The sequence below is a fragment of the Halichoerus grypus genome, chromosome 10 (assembly GCF_964656455.1).
Source record: "Halichoerus grypus chromosome 10, mHalGry1.hap1.1, whole genome shotgun sequence".
NCBI classification, from domain to species: Eukaryota; Metazoa; Chordata; class Mammalia; order Carnivora; family Phocidae; genus Halichoerus; species Halichoerus grypus.
In genome coordinates this window covers 48,433,926-48,456,653 of record NC_135721.1, presented here as the reverse complement: position 1 = coordinate 48,456,653, position 22,728 = coordinate 48,433,926, and the positions used below count along the sequence as shown (strand labels likewise).

The 22,728-nt window shown below is 39.6% G+C and overlaps 1 protein-coding gene and 1 long non-coding RNA gene across 2 annotated transcripts; one reads left to right on the top strand and one right to left on the bottom strand.

Moving 5' to 3' along the window:
- Positions 1-1,097: 1,097 nt before the first annotated feature.
- Positions 1,098-19,403, bottom strand: DUSP11 (dual specificity phosphatase 11). Its single transcript, XM_036084444.2, has 9 exons — positions 19,191-19,403; positions 17,451-17,526; positions 12,782-12,913; positions 9,614-9,737; positions 5,946-6,006; positions 3,672-3,718; positions 3,313-3,388; positions 2,902-3,087; positions 1,098-1,771 (listed from the first exon to the last, which is right to left on the bottom strand). Exons 1-9 carry the CDS (start codon positions 19,289-19,291, stop codon positions 1,576-1,578), a joined length of 999 nt encoding a protein of 332 aa, XP_035940337.1. The 5' UTR covers positions 19,292-19,403; the 3' UTR covers positions 1,098-1,575.
- LOC118530776 (uncharacterized) lies at positions 6,001-12,017 on the top strand. Its single transcript, XR_004914801.2, has 3 exons — positions 6,001-8,424; positions 9,885-10,038; positions 10,754-12,017. It is a non-coding gene; the product is annotated as an uncharacterized LOC118530776 (long non-coding RNA).
- Positions 19,404-22,728: the final 3,325 nt, after the last annotated feature.

Here is a 22,728-nt window from a genome sequence, read left to right as displayed (position 1 = left end):
GAAATGGGAAGGGGACAAAGGGGTCACATTTTCTGAAGGTAGCAGTACTTCTAATGATGGCACTTCTGCTGGCAATGTCCTCCTTAGAAACTGCTTGCCAAGGAAAACTATCAGAGTAGCTGGATTCCCACGCCTGCCCCTGCTTGTTCTTTTATGGCCCACCAGTTAGCTGTCCGGCTCCAGTTTCAGTCCATGTGAGCCTTCACGGTGTATCCTGGGCAACACTTAGACAAGAGCAGCCTTTCAGCAAGAAGAACTTGTGTGTCTGTTACCTGTGGCAGGCAGAGGAACACTTCATGCATGAGCCATCGCTCAGGTGAAGGGTAGTGGCGTCACTGAGCTAATGACTCACAGGCCAGGGGACTGGTTGAACTAGAGCACTTCCCTATGGTCAGGTTCCACATGTTCATATGGAAAGAGGATAAAGAAAATGCCTGTCGCCTGCAGTATGAGACATTCTAGGATACAAATCTTCAAAGTCAGAGGCTTTAAAAAAATGAAGCCAAGCTGCCCCAGTATTCATTGAATATCTACTGAGGCTTATGATGTCATGTTGGTGAGACACTTTCTGGAGCAAACTTAAGGTCTCTGGCTTCCTCTGCAGCTAAAAATATTTAACACCTCCCAAGTGATCCATCTACATGTTCCAGAGGTATACCAGCAGAAAAGATAACTTAGAGAAAGTCAAGGTCAAGGCACCACTCTACCGTGAGGCAAGTGGAAAAAGATCCCAGCAGGTTCAACAGAGAAGTAATAAAACAAGGAGCCATCCTTGTCCACAAGTCTTCCAGATATCCCAGGCTTTATGTGTTGTGTCCTATTCTGTTCATTAAAGAACTTTTGTAGTCTATAAAAGTTTTCAAGTTTTCTGAATAGTTCTACCCAGTTGATAACAATTACCTTGTCAGGTAAATTAACCAGCATTCTGGTTTATCAGTTTCTCTTGCCCAACTGACCGTCAATTTACCTAAAAGTTTATCCATTCCTGTGGTTAGATGGCGTATCTGACAATTCAGTGAAAGAAGTTGGTCAAGTCCCACAACAGACTGCCAAAGAAAGAAACGTCTAATCACAAAAATACAATTACTGATTTCAAATAGATTTTAAAGAGATTGTCTCTTAGGTAGGTTTTAATAGAAATCTTGAACAGTTAGGGGGAAAAAAAGATAGCCTTAATGATTGGGTCAATAATAGAACATGACAAAAACACCAGAAATCTCTGCACATACACTCCTATCACAAGTCTAGTCAGAAAGAAATACATCGATAAGGAAGACAGAATTTTTAAGAAAATAATTTACAAGGGAAATTCTTTATTACCTTCTCAGTTCTAAAATACCATTTTCCTTTTTAAAAATTTAAGACTGAATGACAGATTATTTCCTTTACTGTTGCAAATACTGCAAATTTATCAGCCAAGAGGTAAGTATCAATGTAATTTTCCTTTAAGTTTGAACACATGAGGGAGCAATAAAACAGATTATAAACCTCATTTGACCTGATCTTATAAAAAGTCACTCCAGCTGGTCTTCAGTCGTGCTCTATCTGCAGAGAGATTTCCAGGACAGATCTGTGTCATTCAGTCCATCCACAATAGGTTGGATACGACAGTCTGTAGTAACTGCCAGGATACCACACTGTATTCTGGGCTGCTTGACTGGCGTTTGGCTTTACATTCCAAGAGTACCTCCTTTGGGAATAGTCCTCTCCAGGGGGACCAGGAGGAGGGACATGGCCTCTCTGGTAAACGTTCTGGTTCTGTGAAAATTTTCTTAAAGAAAACAAAAAGTAATGAATTATTATTAGTTTTAGTAAAATATATTAAAAAGCTTTATAAAGTAATACAGACACTCTGGTTCTACTGTCTTCTGCTTGTACAACCTTAGCAGATAAATTGCTTCATCTTTGGATTTCTTACTTCTTTATAAAATGGAGGTAATACCTTCCATTTTCATGGCTTGTTTTCAAGGTAAATTAAGACAACATATTTAAATTACCTACCACAACACCTAGGCAACACAGTAGGTTCCCGGGAGCTATTCCAACCTTTCCCGACAGAGAGAAATGCCTGCACTTTTCTAATCAAATACTTTCTGCCCAAGTCTTGCAGAGTTGATGTGAGACAGTATTAAGGTATTTATTTTTAAAAACAGAAAGCTGCTTTCACTTTATAAATACATATATAAATTAGCTATAAAGTGTAGAAATTTTAATTATTAACTACACATGCAACAAATTTGGAAAATTAAGATTGAAATTTAATTGCTTCAAAAGCAAGATCGGTAAATTTATTACATCATACTGGAATTTTACTACTTTTTCCTATAATTTGTATTTACTCTTTAAATAACAATCTTCTGGGCGCCTGGGTGGCTCAGTTGGTTAAGCGACTGCTTTCGGCTCAGGTCGTGATCCTGGAGTCCCAGGATCGAGTCCCGCATCGGGCTCCCTGTTCAGCGGGGAGTCTGCTTCTCCCTCTGACCCTCCCCCCTCTCATGTGCTCTCTCTCTCATTCTCTCTCTCTCAAATAAACAAATAAAATCTTTAAAAAATAAAAAAAAAAATAACAACCTTCTTTATTCTGCAAACTTTACCACTATTAATAGAGCCTAAGAATGCAAGTCCTTTTTGGTAATCACATCAAATTGTTGGCTTAAACTAAGTTTAAAATCAATGCAATTTTCTAAGTCCTTTTCCCAACTGCCTCTGAAAAGTCACATATTCCCCCCCATCCTATACTTTATTTTCCAGCCCTGAATGCAAAATATGGAGCAAATGATACCTCTGATCAGCTGACACTGATCAGCTAGAAAACATCAATTCTCACCATTCTCATGTGTTTGCAATAATTTACAATATAAATTTCTATTTCAATTCTAGGAAAGGGGACAGCAGAGATACCTTACTGACTGCTGCAAATCCTGGGTCTGGGTGTGGAAATGCCGAGAAGGTACTGGGTAACCTTGGGTCTGATATAGGTTATACCAATGTCCTTGGTTAACAGACTTAATAGTGGTGTGGACAGGTTCCATCATATGTGTTGCATCTTCAAAACCACTTGATCTGGATACACCGGAATCCCAATTCCTCAAAGAGAACATTCCCACACAGTATTAATGGTTTCCAAATTCTGTAGCCAATTTAGTGAGGATATTTCGGCCCATGAAAATAAGAATCCCATCCTCCCCTCCCTGTTTGTTTAGAGTTCCCCGAGCAAGTAAATAAGCTACAAGAAGAATGGATATGTACAACTTAAATGATGTAAAAAAAGATCTCCCTAACCGGAGATCTCACATATAAAATGCAACTTACTTTCTGATGGGACCTTTCTGAAGGTCTTCAATGTAGTTTTGTCTTTCCAAGCAATGTCCGCGGCACCTATTGAATACTGAAGAGTGGATGAACTGTTAGAAATCACTGTACAAATAGCAAATCCTTCCCAGAGAAAGCAGATCAAAGCTGAAATCCACTGACTAATTATTCAGGCAGTTATACCTCACTATTTCCAGATACATCCCTTTATAAACTTTCAGCAAAAGAATGTATTGTGTCAGAGCAAATGAATTACAAACATTTCTTTTTTCTAAAATCTGAGAAATTCATCTACATTTTTATAAAAGGAAAACATACTTTTATAAAAAGGAAAAAATAGTGACAACCCTCATACTTACATTCAATTGCATCATCTGGCCTCATGCCTTGTACATCAATCAAATATCTAATAAAACAACATAATTCAAGTCATTTATATATATGAAAAGAAAAAATCAAGTGTTGAATTTTCAAAAAAGGTCCAATTTCACTTACAAATATATATCTAAAAATCCTAAGAAAATATTAGCACATCTAATCCAATAATTATTAAAGAATGATATATCATGACCACAAAAAGACTTTATTCCAAGGATGACCCAACTTTAGCAAATATATTAATATAATTATTTACATTAACACAACAATTTAATTAATAAATGAAAGAAGAAAATACAGGACCAAATTGGCAGACGTTAAAAAGGTATCTGATAAAAATACAACAGTCATTTTTGTTTTTTTGGTTTTGTTTTTTAAGATTTTATTTATTTATTTGAGAGAGAGTGAGAGAGCAGAGCAGGGGGGAGGGGCAGAGGGAGAGGGAGAAGCAGACTCCCCGCTGAGCAGGAAGCCCAACATGGGGCTCAATCCTGGGGCCCTGGGATCATGACCTGAACTGAAGGCAGACGCTTAACCCACTGAGCCACCCAGGCGCCCCACAACAGTCATTTTTATCAAAGTATTTTGTATACTAGAAACAGGAGACTTAATATGACAGAGTATTTATCAGGAACCAACAATAGCAAAACACAAATTGGGAAGAATATTAACATCAAATCTAAATACCATCTAACCAACTGTATGGGCCAGAAGCAGCTTAGGAGTCACTCTCACCGCCAGCCATCTCTCCCTCACCCTCATCTGCAACATACTACCAAGTCCTAACAATGTGCATCTCTAGAATATGTCCACATCCTTCTACCCAAATGACCACCACATCCTGGTCCAAGCCACCATCATGCCTTGATTTCTACAAAAGCCTAACTTTTCTCCTTGCTTCCATTCTTCCCCCCACCCCCGCAGCATATTCTCCAGTTAGCAGCAAAACGATGGCTTGAAAATGCAAATTTGATTATGTTCTATATACTCACCCTTAAAAAAAAGTTCAGTGGTTTTCAATTACTCTTAAGATAAAGTCTAAACACAGACCTGCATGATCTAGCTCCTCCCCATACTTCCAGCTCCATTTTAAACTTTTTTTAAAGTAATCTTTATGGCCAATATGGGGCTTGAACTCAAGATCCCAAGATCAAGAGTCACATGCCCTTCTGACTGAGTCAGCCAGGTGCCCCTCCAGCTCATTTTAAACTTTTTTTTTAAACTAATCTCAAAAAAAAAACAAAAACAAACAAGTAATCTACACACCCAACACGGGGCTCAAACTCATGATCCTGAGATCAAGAGTCACATGCTCTCCCTACTGAGCCAGCCAGGCACTCCCACCCCCAACCTTTTTTTTTAAACTTTTCAGCTCCATTTTAACACCGTATTTCCCATGGCCCAGCCTCCCTGGCTCGTTCCAACACAGCATATGCTTTCCTATTATCAGTCTTTCCTGTTCCTTATGCCCAGAATTCTCTCCCCAGTGTCTAACAGGTTAATACTTCAACATCCTTCAGATATCAGCCCAAACATCCCCAAAGAAACATTCTGTATTCTCCATGCTAAGGTCAAATCCCTATTAACATGCTCTTATGTACCATGTCCCTCTCCTTGGCATTTGTCAGAGCTCTAATTCCACATGCATTTGTGTGATTCCTGAATGTCTATTCTCTCTCTAGACTGTTAGAGTTCACAAAAAGCAAGTCAAGTCTCTGAAGTCTTTCTGCTAGCACCCAGCATGGTGCTTACAGAGAACAGATGCTCAGTCTTTTCTGAATGAACAAATGTATAAATTCTTTGATTCAGAAATTCCATTCTGAGTGAAATTATCTGAGAAAATAGCATATATATTCAAATTTGTTCATACAGGAATGTTCACTGATTCAGTGTTTTAAAGTATTAAAAACTTCTGACTTTTATGTTCATCAGGAAGCAAAGGAACAATGCAGCTTCTAAAAAAGAATGAGGTTTCCAAATACTTTCATAGGAAGATGTCCACGATATATTAAATTATAGAACGGGGTATCTAAAATATTACACCATTAAATTACATGTATATACTTATATCTCTCTGCATTTTTAAGACTGAAAAAATACATACTAAATTATTACTGGTGGTAATCTTTGGGTGAGGAGCAAGACTGCTTTCTACTTCATACCTTTCAATACCGACTGCATTGTTTGCAACTAGCTTACACTACTATTGTAAACACAACTTAAACGTGGTCTGTCTTTTGGGGTTGGCAACTCACCTGCAGATGAGATAGCCAGTCCTGTTTAAACCATGGGTACAATGAACACCAATGAGTTTGTCTACAAAACAAGGAATACAGAGTTAAGTAAGTGAAGTAGATACATTTCTACAATTTTCTTTAGAGTACCATTTATTAGTTGCCACAACACTACCACTCCCCTGAAGAGGAATAACTGATAAAGAGTGTGTTATTTTAGGAATACACTATAAAGAATTATGTAACATAAAGTAGAAATTCACTGCCTCTGAGAAATTCTGCATAGCCCCTCTTAGCTGCAATCGTGTAAACTGGAGAAGGCCTGGTCAGGTACTAACAGCTAAAATGGCACTGAGAGGAACCCAGCTTCTTAACATAGGATGTCCATCAGCAACTGATTTAATTATAGAAAATGAGAGCAAAAAGAAAAAAAAAACAGGCTAGAAGAATGAAACTTGTTTTTGAGTGAGACAAATCAAATGCCTTTTCTTTGGATACTGAATATGAAGAAGAACAGTTTCTGCGGGACTCACGAATCCCCAAAGCGCTTCCATCCCTCCTCTCATTTGCTGCTCCTCACACACCAGTCTGTGTGCTGGTGAAGCACCTGGGGAAGCAGCACTGTTCATATTTTACGATGAAAAAGTGAGAATTGGAGATGTAAGCCCAAGCTGCACAGCAGCCAGACAGAACAAAGACTAGAATCAAGTCTAAGATTTTTCCAACCTGTGCCATAGTATTTCTTAGTCCATCATTAAAAAAAATTACACGAGGGGTGCCTGGGTGGTTCAGATGGTGAAGTGTCTGCCTTCGGCTCAGGGGCTCAGGTCATGATCTCCAGGTCCTGGGATTGAGCTCCATGTTGGGCTCCTGGCTCAGCAGGGAGCCTGCTTCTCCCTCTCTCTCTGCCTCTCCCCCTGCTCATGTTCTCTCTCTGCCATCTCTCTGTCTCAAATGAATAAATAAAATCTTAAAAAATAAAATGAATTAAAAAATTATGCGAGAAATTAAATAAAAAACAATCAGGTGTAGTTGATCTCTGCAAAATGTATGTCTGTGACTAGGAGGTGTCTGATAGGAAAGCACTCGTCATCTCCTGCCCGAGCTACTATCTCCCTACCTCTAAATTTTGTCTCTTTCAAGTGACCCTTCATATGGAAGATGTGATCTTCCTAAAATATAAACTCGTAGGGTTGCTCCCTTGCTTAAAAACCTCCATTTAGCACAGCATTTAGAACTCTTTATAAACGGTATCATCAATCTCTCCAACTGAACTGCATGACCACAATGATTCAAACTAGGACTTACAGGGACCTCCATGATCCACCTCCTCCTGCCCCCTGCCAACCTCTCAGATCCCATTTCTACACCCTGACCTCACACACGTTCCCCACTCCAGCTACACTGGCCTCCTTACTCAAACATGCCAGCATAGTCATGCCTCAGGGGCTCTGCACCAACTATTCCCTCTGCTTTGGAACACTGTCCCCCCAAACTCCTCAGATAGCCAATGGTTCCTCACTTCTTTTAAGGCTCTACTCAAATGACATCTTAATAGAGAGGCCTTCCCTGATCACCCACACGCCATCACTTCTGAATCCTGTTTGCTATTCTCCAAAGCACCTTATCACCATCTGACATTTCATATAGTTACTTATTTATCCCCCTCCCCCACTAGAATGCAGAGTATAAAAGGGCAAGAACTTTCTTCTGTTCCTGCTTCCTAGAACAGTGCCTTTAACTTAAAAAGTGTCCTATAAATGTTTGTTGAAAATGAACATGTGAATTCTACGCCCTTTCACACCATCCTCTGGTCATTCCAGAGGCTGCCACTCCCGGGCACAAGGTCAAGGCCTATGCCTTTTGCACCTGTTCCCCAAACCGGGACATTCCTTTTCTCATTCTGGCAAAATCCTCTTCCCCACAGCCCAGCTCAAATGCTGTCTCCTCAGTCAGACCTCCCTCAACCTCTCCTCCATATTCCTTAATTGCACTTAATTCTTTTATTATAATTAACCCACTGTCTTATAGGTACCACCCGTTTATCTTCCCAGGTAACTGTTAGTTTCTAATGAACAGAGACTGCTATCACCTCCGCATCCCCGTGCCCTACCAACAAATCTAAAAGGCTCTCGACATTTACCGAATCAACATATTTTCTGAGTCTCTACCAGTTCTAGGGAGTGGAGAGTCTGTGCCTCTTCATCGGGGAGCCTGGTATCTGTGGGAGGGGCCTAGAGCAGAGGTAGCCAAAATGGATCCTAAGCAAGCCCCGGAGACCGCCAGGGCAGAGAGCAGAGCGAAGGCAGCACTACACAGGCAGACGACCAACACGGGAGAGCGTGTGAACAAACAAGGTCTGCAGAGCGGTTCACGCGGCCTCGGACGGACCTGCAGCCCTCGCAGAACAGAAGGGACAGCGGAGGGCAGCTGCACGCGTGGGAGCCGGGAAGCCGCGGGCAGGATGGCAGCTGCTCCCTAACGCCTTCCGTCTTACGAGGTAATGTTTCCGAGACACGGTAACACCAATCACAGAATCGACCTCCTCCTTAGACGACGTGGTTGTCAGAGGCAGGGCCGAGCCTCTCAAGTTTTAAAATTAAAGTACAGGCAAGATCCGGAAACAGGCCTTAAGATATTTAGGAGCTGGTGCCTGCATTAGGCAACCAGGTTATAGTTTGAAAAATTACCTTAAAATTCCCATCTCTTTCTCTCTCTCACCTCCCACCCCCTATTTTCCCACCTCCATCTCTATTTTTTCTCCCCTACTCCCTGTTTATGTGTGTATGTGTGTGTATATGTATATATGGAATATTTATTCTGTCATATTTATTTAACAAAACATATGCTCCTCAAGCTTAAGTTAGAAAAAGAACAAAATGAGCACACTTGGTCCTGTAAGTCAGTGGCTTTCCAAGGACAAAGGATTCCTCAGTCTTAAAATATGGCAAATACCACATTCTTTCTGATAGCCAGATGCCAGAAATAGGTAGGTGGATCCTTAAAATTCAGAAGCTAATAGCTTACTAAGATCTATTTCCCACACAGTAAGGTAGATCTTAAAGCAGGAACAAGAAACACCAGCTTTTTAAAGCCCTTCTGTCTGAATGAGAGGTGGTCGTGTCCCCCTGCATCTGTGCCCGAAGGGGAAAACCGGCAGGAGTATCTGAAATGCGCACGATGGGGACGATGCCCCACTGGTGCGCCTTGTTCTGCTCTGCTTCCAGGGCTCCGTCTCCAAACCTTTTCCTTTTGTTGTCTCTCTTATATACCCTAAGACCTTGACATCTTTTTTCTTGTTTTCAGCAGAGGGTCACACAAGCCATGCTCCCCATACCTCTGACCCAATACCCTGACACCCTTAACCTTTTCCCCCGCCTCTCACCTCTGAACCAGTAAATAAGACAAAAGAATGTTTTTATTTTAGTATATATTTCCCAGTCACATATTTTAAAAAAGAGAGGAGGAAGCTAGTTCATTCACATTTCTCATTAAAACCACTTCTCAAACTAAATTATTTGTGACTATGAAAGGAAAAACACCTCACTCTATCTGCACCATCTGACATTTCTACCTTAACATTATCATATACAACAGGCCTAATGTTAAAACTATGAAAAATAGTAAAAATCCCAAACCCATTCAAAATGCATACCAAAGTTCAGGTAAGAGAAAAAAACCAAACTCACCGTTATCTGTATTTTCTTTTAAAAACTCATTAACAGCACATTTGAATTTAAAAATAGTGTCATCATCAGGCACCTGATGCCCAATTGTATAAATTTTTAAGTAAGGAATAGTTTCTGGTAAGTCCTGTAAGGCAAAACCATGAAAATATGTATTATTTCATTTGTAAGGAAAGAAGTAAAAAATAATCAGAGAAGCCAGACTATAAACCAAGAGATTATTAATAAACATAGTTTGTCAGTAATTCTGATAAAAGAGCCATTTTTTCCCCAGGCTGTTCCAACTGGGAAGTATCATCTGATTTTCATTAAAACTACAGAATGGAAAAAAACAAAAACAAAAAAACCCTACAGAATGGATAGGCAATAGGCATACAAGCCTGAAAGCCAAGTCCATGTGAATGAATGCATATAAAACGATGAATTATGTAAGTAGTTTTACTTAATGTTTTATATTTTAAGGGTCATAAAGCAGCTGTGATTTAAGCAGAACAGTAGAACAGCATCAGAAAAACTTGGATTTGAATTGTAAGATAAAGCAAATTGCAGGCACTGTTGAGAACTGGTATTCTTGAGGTGGGAGAAATTAGACACCAATAAAAGAAGTGGTTAAGTGAAAATCCTATATTCTGAATTTAAATGGAAAGTACCAGTATGAACCTATGATTTATTTTATACTAAAAATAAACATACACATTTCCTAGCCGTGACCACAGAAAAAGCCTAGAAACAACTAATGTCATGTCTAAAAGACTCAGGAGCACTGAGTTTCTAATGAGAAACACTGAGAAGCAACTGGGCAAAGACAGGGCCTCCATTTGTGCCTCAATGAGAATAATAACTGCAATGAAGTACATAATGATACAAAAAGTAAATAAAATTTACTGGTCACCACTGGAGGATATTAGTGAATCAACTCATTATTTTGATACCTGTTAAATAAAAGAATCATGCCTCTGTAACTGGTCAACCAAATAGATGATGAGGGGAAGCTTCTCTTGATAGAAATATACCCAGCTAATAAATGAAAAAGGAATAGAATTCACTATTTTCTGAAGTCCCAAATGAATTAACAGGTGTAGATATCAATCATCAGTGATTACTAGTATCACAAAAAGAGATAATCACTTTATGTCTCCACAGAAGAACACATCATCACCTCTGAAACTGTCTTGCAAAAAAAAAAAAAAAAAAAAATTCAAGCCTGAATCTGATCAAGCCTCTAGGTCCAACTACCAATTTACAGGAAATAAAAGGATTGAAGAATATGTTAACAACACATGCAGAAGGAATCATCAAATCAGAATGAACTACCTGGTTTCTTAAAAAAATAAAATTCACCAGGGGATAAAAAAGAAAGTGAGAGAGACATGAAGGGAGAATCTACAGACTAAATAGAACTTCAGAGACCTAATTATCAAAGGCAAAGTGTGGACCTTATTTGGATTTAATTCAAACTCTTAAAAAACCTTTTTTATGACATTTAAAAGAATTAAAAATTTGAGTACTGACTGGATATTTAATGTTAAATAATGACAGTAAAAAATAAAAGTCCTGTATTTTAAACATATATACCAAAAATGTACAGGTGAAATTATATGATATATGGTATCTGCTTCAAAATAACACAGAACAGGGTGAAACCAGTAGATATACAGATGAAACATGATAGCCATCAATTAGTAAAGATTAAAGCTGGATGAGTTCATGGGTGTACAATGTTTACCCACAGTATTATGTCTACTTCTGTGTATGTTTAAAATTTGTGATAACTGTTTAAAAACAAAACGACACTGGAAAACAGTTTGATGGTTTCTCAAACCATCAAAGGTTTCTAAACGTTGAACTACCATATGATCCAGTAACTTCCACTCCTACGTATATATTTAGAAGAGTTGAAAGCAGGGATCTGACTCAATACTGGTATACCATCATTCACAGCAGCATTATTCACAATAGCCAAAAAGTGGAAACAACTCAAGTGCCCATCAAAGGTTAACAGATAAACAAAATATGGAATGTATACATAATGGAGTATTTATTAGCCATAAAAAGGAATGACATTTTGTTACATGGATGAACCTTGAAAACATTATGTTTAATGAAGTCAGACACAGAAGGACAAATATTGTAGGATTCCACTCATATGAAGTACCTAGAATAGTCAAATTCACAGAGACAGAAACTACCATAGAGGTTACTGCTGTAGGGAGAGGAAGTGGAATTATTTGTTTAATGGGTGTAGTTTTCGTTTAGAATGATGAAAAACTTTTGGTTATAGACAGTGATGATGGTTACACAACACTGTGAATGTATTTAATGCCACTGAATTGAATGCTTATGATTGGTTAAGATGATAATTATTTATGTATATTTGACCACAATAAAAAAAAAAACAAGAGGAATAACTGAATTTAAGTGTCAATTCTTCCTTTTTTGAGACTCAAGTTTTATCATCTATAAAATTAGCAACTGTAATAATCATCTATCCCCCGAGCGTAGCGCAGAGTAAGCACTCAGGAGATACCAGTACTCCTACTACTTCATCAGCAAACGACTGTTGTGAGGATTAACTAAGTTAATGCATGTAAAAGTACTTTTTAAATAGCCAACTGATTTACAAATATTAATAAACATTAGGTGTTACTGTTGTACAAGGCCATGAAATGGTAAGAAGGATAATTCCATCCCACTGATATGCCACATAGGCCAACAGATCATATGTGCTTCTGTCTTTTATCAAGAGATATTAGGAAAAGAAAAGCATGAAATTTAGAGAGCAGTTGTCTTTTACCATGATACTCACATGCTCAGGCAACTGCTTAAAATAAGTGCTAAAGACATAATGGATATTCATTTCTTTCCTTTTAGGGCTGCTACTATTCTTACTGAAAGCTTATTTCATTTTCAAAATATGGAACATGGAAGCTTATAAAATTTCTTCAGCACATAGCCTACTGTCCCATATTACAGTTTAATTCATGTCTTTAATCTCATTTTGAGACACCAATTAGAAATACGTACTTAAGGAAACCACCAAGTTCCCTTTTTGAATTATTACCCATGGAAGAAAACCAGGATTCACCTTAGCATAAGATGATAATTCCTGAATTACTAAGCATTATTACAGTATCAGAAAGTAGGTTCTTTTCAGTGAAGGGTTCCATTTACCTCTGGTTTATAATAGCGGTGAGTATAAGTTAAATCAATAATTAGTCCAAGTTCTTCATTCTGTTTTTGGATTTTGTTAAAAAGATCCAAGGGTGAAAAACGTTCTTCTGGAGCAAGGTTCTTTTCAAAACTCTGTTAGAGAGAATGAAATAAGAGCAAACATGTGCTTAAAATCCTTTTCCATTTATTCAAGCCTTGTGATGCCAACACACAATGAGATTCAAAGCAAAGTTTCCATTCTGCTGAAATTTACAAGCTATGTTACAATCCTTTCTTCTAGAGATGAGAGGGAAGAAAATAAGCTCACTTCTAATGTATTTATTTGTGTTTGCTGGATGTTGATCTCCTAACCAGACTTTAACTCCCAGAAGGCTGGGACTGCATCAGTTTTGCCCACCACTGTATCTCCAGCTCCACGTGGAACACCTGTAAATAGGTACTTCTTTTGTTTGTTTGTTTTTAAAGATTTTAATTATTTATTTTGACAGAGAAAGACACAGCGAGAGAGGGAACACAAGCAGGGGGAGTGGGAGAGGGAGAAGCAGGCTCTCTGCCCCAATGTGGGGCTTGATCCCAGGACCCTGGGATCATGACCTGAGCCGAAGGCAGACACTTAACGACTGAGCCACCCAGGTGCCCCTAAATAGGTACTTCTAAATACTTCTTGAATACTCATATATACGAAGGGTGGCTTTTATTGCTAAATACTCTTTTATGTATTTGGCTTATTTACGTACTCTGCTCATGGATCTGTTTGGTTATTCAAATGCGAGCAACACGCTTTTTTTTGGGGTGGTGATTAATAGACTAGTTTTTAGAGCAGTTCTAGGTTCAAAGCAAAACTGAGCAGAAAGCAGAGTTCCTTCTTATACCCTCTCTCCTTTACCCCACACAGCTTTCCCCCATCAACATTCCAAACCACTGTGGTCCATCTGTTAGAATAATCAATGAACCAACACTGACACGTCATTTTCAAAGTCCACAGTTTACGTTACAAATCACTATGTATTATACATTCTATGGGTTTTGATCAATGTATGACACGTATTTACCCTTATAGTATCACACAGAATAGTTTCACTGCCCTAAAAATCCCCTGTGCTCTAGCAACACTTTTAATACAGGCTTAATACCTGGCAGGGCTACATGATCTACTTCCACCATTATTCTTCTTTTACAGAATTTTCCTGGCTATTTAGGTTTACTTTTCTTTATGAGTTGTAGAATTGGCCTATTTGAGATGATGTTAAATTTATAACAAATAAACTTAGGAAGATTTGACAGATTGATGATGTTGAGTCTTCCACATAATACTGTGAAACTTTTGAAGAGTAAATTAATTACAAGGCATACATACAATCTCTCCAATAAGCTTCTTGCACACTTGGAGCTGATGGATCATATATCATCTCTAGCCATGTGAACAACTAACTTTAGGTAACTAATTTAAGTCACAAACCGTTTAGGAAGCCTTCCTATCTGTTATCATTTCCCCCTCCTTTGAATTCTTTGGTATTTCTTGCCATGGCATTTATGTGACACTTAACATATTCTATTTTATTTATTTATTTTTTTTTATTTTTTTAAAGATTTTATTTATTTATTTGACAGAGAGAGACACAGCGAGAGAGGGAACACAAGCAGGGGGAATGGGAGAGGGAGAAGCAGGCTTCCCATGAGCAGGGAGCCCGATGCGGGGCTCGATCCCAGGACCCTGAGATCATGACCTGAGCCGAAGGCAGACGCTTAACGACTGAGCCACCCAGGTGCCCAACATATTCTATTTTAAATTCCAATGTGCATGAGAAGTGACAGTCAAGTATTGGGGCTGCTTTTCTTTGGGTGACTTCCATAAAACACACAGGAAATCAATGTGACATTTTACTCCCTGACTCTAAGCATGACTAAGACCTGCACTGGGGTGCTTACGCAGCTCTGTAATTCCCTTTACAGTGCCTAAATAATCCCAATGCTGAATACAGATAACCTGAGTATACAGAGCTAGGAGGAGGCTTTTTATCACTATATCATACAGGAAAGATTTGTGGCTGTGTGAAGGAAGGGAAACCGCAGAGTCTTCCTATCTTCTATCTTGCTGATGTACTTTTAGGCAAGGGGCTAAGCAGGGACCCTGGTAGAACTCAGGAATCCACTTTTAGAGGCCATGGAGTAGGGAGTTAGGGAATTAGGACAGTTGCACAGAGAAAAGAAGAAATATAGGAGATAATTCACAGTAACCACAAATGGGGGGGGTCATTCCACAAATATTTGCTAATATTTATTATATGCCAAACACTATTCAACTTATTCAACAGCACCACGTTTGTGTTGATGGATGTGAATAAGAACCATATGTTTACCTATATGAAAAGACTAGTTTTTAAGTCCAGATGCAGAAGAACTGACATAATAGGTGAGAAAGGAACTCTGACCTATGAGTCACAAATTAAATAAATTCCCAATACATTCAAAGTGGGCTTTTTCAGATACCAATCCATTCTATGCTGGGCAGTTTAATGAGACATGAGTCTCTTCTCGCCTTTTTTATACTGGCCAAATGCTTTTCCCACCTATTCCTTCCTTATTTCAAACAAAAACACAATTTTCAGAATTTCCATGCTGAAATCCTGACTTACTAATCCAGGTCATTGGGGTTCTTTTTTTGGGGGGGAAGGGGTTTGGTTATGATGATGGGAGTGAAGAGGTCTTATTAGCATTTAGTCAATGCGGATCATGGATGCTAGAAATCTTGCCAAATTCATACAATCCTACAAATGTGTCTCACACCTTTTTTTTTTTAGATAAGAGACTTTATTGCCCTGCAATTAAAAGTATTCAAACAGGGGCACCTGGGTGGCTCAGTCAGTTAAGCGTCTGCCTTCGGTTCAGGTCATGATTCCAGGGTCCTGGGATTAAGCCCCATGTCGGGCTCCCTGCTCAGTGGGGAGTCTGCTTCTCCCTCTCCCTCTGCTCCTCCCCCTGCTTGTGCTCTTTCTCTCTCTCTCAAATACATAAAATGTTAAAAAAATAATAATAATAAAATAAAAGTATTCCAACACTTATTTTTCTACATAGCTTACTGTGAGTGATCAGTGTTAAATAAAAATATTAATTTTCATCATCTGCTTCATGTCTTCTTAACCAATTCTTCACTTTTCATTCCAATTGCATGCCTTTGAGGCAATGAAGAATTTTCTACCACCTTAGTTATGGACTGGAACATTCACCTGCAGCTACCTAAAAGCTCATTACATGCAGTTGTGCTCCTAGTGGTTTTATCGCAGCCATCCTCGGAGAGTTTTCGGAAAACGTCAGGACGATCTTCATTCATCTTCCCCTCACAGGCTCTGCTGCACCTCCAAGAGCCCGGTGACAGGCCTGTAGGAGCTGCTGCCCACCCCCATATCGTGCCTCGGCGGCCACGCGGACAATGACTTTTGAATATCCTTCCTGTTCAATGCTCATACAGGTGAAAAACTGTTTCATAATTATCTAAGCCTTAAAATCTAACTTCATTTCACAAATAAATACAAGAGTTTTTTTGCCTAGTTTTAAAGTACATTGAATTTTCCAAGATAGTAATCACAGTATCAGCCAAGTAAAGGTCATATACTTTGTTTTATGAAAATCTACTAAGAGCTATTCACTGTCACGGAAATTCCTGCCAGTAAGGCAAGAAAATCCACCTAGTTCAATCTGCATTTGCAGTTTTTGTATTCATGGTGCAAGTTAACTGACTACGTTTTTATTTCTAATATAGTCATGCCCAAATATTTACATATTGAAAATTTTTTTAATTATTTTTTTTTTATTTAAAGATTTTATTTATTTGACAGACAGAGACACAGAGAGAGAGGGAACACAAGCAGGGGGAGTGGGAGGGGGAGAAGCAGGCTTCCTGCGGAGCAGGGAGCCCGATGTGGGGCTCGATCCCAGGACCCTGAGATCATGACCTGAGCTGAAGGCAGACGCTTAACGACTGAGCCACCCAGGCGTCCCTACATATTGAAATTAATACATATTACTTTATTATAAGTTACTTTATTTATTGTTTATATTATTGGTTTCAGCATTACATTGATTTTTCTCTTTAAGTATGGAAGTAGTATTTATTATGAATTTTATTTCAGAATAGTGAAGGGGATATAACAAAGTATTTGCTATTAAAAAGGGACAATGGAGGGGTGCCTGGCTGGCTCAGTTGGTAGAGCATGTGACTCTTTTTTATTTATTTATTTGACAGAGAGAGAGAGAGAGCGCACAAGCAGGAAGAACGGCAGGCGGAGGGAGAGGGAGAAGCAGGCTCCCGATGAGCAGAGAGCCTGACATGGGCTCGATCCCAGGACCCCGAGATCATGACCTGAGCCAAAGGCAGACGCTTAACCAACTGAACCACCCAGGCATCCCCACTTTTTTTTTGACCCCGAGATCAAGACGTGAGCTGAGATCAAGAGTCAGACACTTAACCAACTGAGCCACCCAGGCGCCCCTGAGCATGGGACTCTTGACCTTTGGGTCGTGAGTTCAAGCCCCACATTGGGTACAGAGATTACTATAAAAAATAAAAACTTAAAAAAAAAGGAGGGAGCATGGAGTGTGACATGGTTGAGCACCAGTGTTCTACATCATGAATTCGGATTTGTGAAATACTGAATCAACTTTTGCTCACCTTTTTCAAAGGAACTTTGAAAGCAATGAAACGAGTCCCAGGCATCCGTTGTCCAACTGGGAGGTAGTCTTTCCACCTATTAATACATTTTTTGTTAGCCAAATTTTATGTTAGCCCGTCTCCCTGCATAAAATGAAGGCTCCTTGTAAATGGAAACCATAGCCCACACAATAGGTCCCCTCTTCTCTTTGCTTTGAATTTTGTTGTTCCACTTATTCAACGCCACTTAGTAACAACTTCTACCATCCTAGATACAAGGCCACAAAACAGTGCAAAGGTCTCAACAAATAGGGCAGATCTAAAACCAGAGTTGGCCAGTACTTCTGTATCCCTGATAAAACCTAGACTAATCCTGATTACTAAGATGTCATTAATGCATACCTGTTGAAATAATTTAAATTCAATTCTTTCACTTCACAGTTTATTTTTAGTCCTTATACAACTGATGCCATCAAAATCAGTCAATAGGGAACTTCAAGTTCATATTTTAAAAGACAACCTGATAGAAAAGGGACCGTGAACTTCACTTAGTAATGTTAGGAGTCACAGTGAAAAGTGGTATTTGAGCTGATGTCTGTAGGATGAGTTAGTTAACTAAGGTTAATTCAGTATAGCTGAAGCACAGAAAGTGAGGACAAAAGTGGCACAAGATGGGGCTGGAGAAGCAAGAGAGAAGTCTAGAATATGCAGAGCCTTAAAGACCATGTGTAAAAAGTTTCTTTTTATTCTTTTTTTTTTTTTTAAAGATTTTATTTATTTATTTGACAGAGAGATAGCAAGAACAGGAACACAAGCGGGGGAGTGGAAGAGGGAGAAGCAGGCTTCCTGCCGAACAGGGAGCCCGATGTGGGACTCGATCCCAGGACTCTGGGATCATGACCTGAGCCGAAGGCAGACGCTTAACAACTGAGCCACCCAGGCGCCCAGTTTCTTTTTATTCTTAAAACAATGTTTTTGGTATATGTTCATGAGCAATATTTGAACTAGTCTATTAAAAGGACTTCTTGTGTGAAGAATGGATTGGAAGGCAACAAGAGTAGATACACGTACACTAGTCAGGACCTAACTGCAACAGATCAGGCAAATTCTGTCTTAAGATGCTGACAGAGAGAAGCTGACAGATTAAAGATATTCAGGAGATAAAATGAAGGGGACTTGATGTAGGAAATGGGAGGAAAGGAAGGTCTCAAGGAATACAAGAGTTCAATGCACACACGAGCAAGGTCTCAAAATTAATCATCTGTACAGAAGCAGCGGTCTCAAATGAGACGTGTTAGGAAGCAACAGTATGTGATCCCTGTGATTCCTGGAAACAATATAAAATCAACTTTTTCGGTGGAAAGTTCGGATGTCCTGGCGGGTTTTTTTCACTCGAACTTGGTTCTTATTAGTCATATTTGCTGTGCCGAAATAACACGGCACGAGGAATTGTGGGAGACTCCAATCTGGTAATTAAGGGGTGTCCCCAACACTGGCAGTCCCATCTTAAAAAGCCGTCCCTCTGCATTTTACCGGAAAAGCAATGGCCAGAGCCTCGCTTTTAACAGAATGGGGAGAAATCAGAACCTCACAGATGATCAGATACTGTGGGCGGAGCAGCGAGAGCATCACTGCCTCCCAGCTAGGGCGGACCGGCCAAGCGCTCGGCGGGGACTGGGGCAGATAGACACCACAAGCGATGGAGCCCAGGCCCGGGAGCTCCGAGCTGGAGGGCCACGCCCAGAGGCCAAGGCGGATTACCTTTCCGGGACGTGGTTTCCGCGCTTCTTCTTGGCTGAACTACGTCCAGAGAACGCCCGTCCCTGGCCCCAGCCGCCGCGGGCATGATGCCACTGGCTCATCTGGGCCCCAAGATGCCGCCCACCCAACGGCAAGAGCGACAAAGCCGCCAGCCCAGAGCCCTCGGTGCCAAAACAAGATCCCGGACCGGAAGCGAATAGGCAGCAACCCACGCAGTTCCCGGGCCCTTTACTACTGCGCACGCGCCACCGACAGACGTGATGACGTCACCACGCTGGCTGGCCGACTGTAGTTTGATTACTAAACAGGAGTCAGGGAACCACAGTGCCCTCCTAAGCTGGGGGCCGGTAGCACAGGTTCGATGAGCGTGTACGTACACTTAAGGATTCAAATAATACAGGATATGGAATGAAAGTTAAGTCTCACTTCTCCAGTTCCTTGTGTGGTTCTTCCAGATATTTTCCAACTGCTCACATTCATACTTATTGTGTGTGTGTGTGTGTGTATACACTTGTACATATATGGATATCTCCTATTTTATACAAAAGCAGTTAGTATATGTACCCTACAATCTATCTTGGGTACTGATTTTCCCAGTCAATTTATGCATACATCCGTTCTGTTCTTTTTAATGCCTGGTATGCATAGTATTTCATTGATTATAAGAAACATAATCTATATATCCAGTCCAATATTGATGGACTTTTAGTTATTTTCAGGTTTTTGTTCTCTGTTACAGACAGGCTGCAACGTAAATGCCCTGAAATATGTATACGTCTATATCTAAATCCCTAGAGATAGAACTGTTGGCGTGAAGGATATGTAGACTTAAAATTTTGAAAGATACTGCCTCACTACCCTCCCAAAATACCGTACCAGCCTGCGCTCCCACTCACGGTGAAACTGTTACTGGATTGTTATCATGCACTAGGTTTCACATTAGAGGTTGACAGTAGGTATTTAGGTTATAGACAAAACAAAAAAATAACTAAGAGAGATAAGAGTAAAAGCTCAAGTCTAAGGTTGCCACACAGTATCAGGGATAGGGATCTGTACCTGTTAGAAAAGCTCTGAATTTCTGCCCTACCTGGAACAGCAAAGGACAGCAGGTCCTGTAGTAGGTCTGAAGGCAGGATAGAGTACTGAATTCCAGCTATAATAGCTTGGTTTTTTTGTTACTTTTGTTACTTATTTTTTAGTTTCTAATTTCTGAAAGTATTTTATATACACAGTTCGTCTTCACAACCACTTGAGATCTGGACAAACTGAGGGTCAGGAAGATCAGAGTTATTGAGTAAATGATTAAATGAATGGGTAAAAAGATCACTAGCTTTAACATTTCTGGGACAGTCATATTCTAGCCAAGTTTAAGTCCATAAGCATTTACAATTCTGAAAACTTACACATAATGTAAAACAGGTCAGTATTATCAAATTGCTATTTGGAAAAAGAAAAGATTTAAGATAGCACAGCACATTTGCAAACTTACAATTAGGTACATTCAAATTTGGTGCTCAATCATAAAATATTCTTTTGGAATTTATGAAAAAAATATTCAATAGGCATAGAGTGGCCAAAAAGTATGAATGGTACATATATCTATGGATATGATAATATATAAAAGGTGACTTAAATCTATCAGAAACTACAAAAGGTATATTGGTCTTGCACTTCCAATGTGCTAAAAAACACAACAAACTCAGTTATAATTGATACAAGAAAATCCAGACCTAGGCAGGGAGCCGGCTTCTCCCTCTCTGCAGCTCCCCCTGCTTGTGCTCTCTCTCTCTCTTTCTGACAAATAAGATCTTTATTTATTTATTTATTTTTAAGATTTTATTTATTTGACAGAGAGAGAGACAGCAAGAGCAGGAACTCAAGCAGGGGGAGTGGGAGAGGGAGAAGCAGGCTTCCCACGGAGCAGGGAGCCCGATGCGGAGCTCGATCCCAGGACCCTGGGATCATGACCTGAGCCGAAGGCAGACGCTTAACGACTGAGCCACCCAGGCGCCCCAAATAAGATCTTTAAAAAAAAAACCTATATTCTACAAACATACCAATCAATGATATAAATGAGGTAATATGGCAAAAAAGTGAAAAAATATATTTAAGATCATTCTCTTTAGTGTAGAGAGTTCATGGAAGTTGCTGCACTATCTAGTTGCATAAATAATTTAATGACTATAAGATATTAAATACTAAAATATATTATTATATAAGTTACATTATAATCAATATGTTATATATGAATTAATATAATTGTTATGTCAGTGTTATACTAATATGTATATATAAATTTACATTTATATGAACATGTATATAATTGCATGTTCTGTTAATACAAAATGAGGCCAAAATGTGTCAACTTACTTTTTTTTTTAAGAGTTTATTTACTTGTCAGAGAGAGAGAGCGAGCGCACAAGCAGGGGGAGTGGCAGGCAGAGGGAGAAGCAGGCTCCCCGCTGAGCAGGGAGCCTGATGCGGGGCTTGATCCCAGGACCCCAGGATCATGACCTGAGCCGAAGGCAGACGCTTAACGACTGAGCCACCCAGGCGTCCCAGTGTCAATTTATTTCTCACAGAAAGCAAAAATCCACATGAATCTCTTTTTTCCTGTACTCTTCCCACGCATGTTCCCTATCCTCAAAGAATGTCCTCTTCTTTCTCTAACTATTCTCCTCTTCATTTTGCCTGATCTTGCACCCAAGCATGGCAGGCAGAGAATCCTAGAGGCCCAAGATTCTACAGTGGCTGTTTGCAAGGGGGGGCGGAGGCTACAGTAACTGCCACACTGGATACACTTAACTGAGAAGGAAAAAGGGAAAGTATCCCAAATGCCACCAATGCCTTTTACCTATAAAAGAACGGGATGGCAGGATGCCCGTGTGGCCCAAAGAGCCAGAGGTAGCGAATTATGGGCAAAAGAATTGCAACCAAATGCTGGAAAAGGAAAGGTCTGCAATCAGCTGTGTCCTCCAGCTCTCTGGTATTTGCTTCTAATGGGCAGAATTCATTTTGGGAAGCATCAGGCACTGAAAAGAAGACTCCTGCTGCTGGAAGTTGACCAGAAGTAACATCCAGGAGTGTAAGAATGCAAGATCAAGGCTTGTCCCAGAAACAATGCCCATGATGAAAGAGAGAAGAGAGATCTAAGTCCAACCTGGCCCAGCCCAGCGCAGTCCAAGAAAGTTAGGATTCAAGGAGAAGAATGAAAGAGAAGAGCCTGCACCACATCGTTCCCCACAAAGTGCATTCAACGAACTTCACCCTATTCTTTAACCAAATTACCAAAAGACCTCTTTAATCCCTTCCTTTGCTCCTTAAAAGCTGCAGTAAGTTCACTAATCAGATTGACTATTATTTCAGAACACCCGTAATTGTTCAACCTAGATGTGCCTTTCCTTTGCCTCTAAGGATGTTAATTAACTGTATATATAATTATAAATGTAGAATACACAAGATAAAATATGATATATAGAATATAAATAACTATTAGGTAATTATATTAATGAACATCTCTAAGAAACGTTGAGATGAT

Coding starts and splice junctions, on each gene's coding strand:
- DUSP11 (XM_036084444.2), bottom strand. CDS start 19,291: ATGAGCCAGTGGCATCATGCCCGCGGCGGCTGGGGCCAGGGACGGGCG. Junction 6,007..9,613: donor AAAAGAAAATACAGATAACG/GTGAGTTTGGTT, acceptor CTTGTTTTGTAG/ACAAACTCATTGGTGTTCAT. Junction 3,719..5,945: donor ACTGGCTATCTCATCTGCAG/GTGAGTTGCCAA, acceptor TTGTTTTATTAG/ATATTTGATTGATGTACAAG.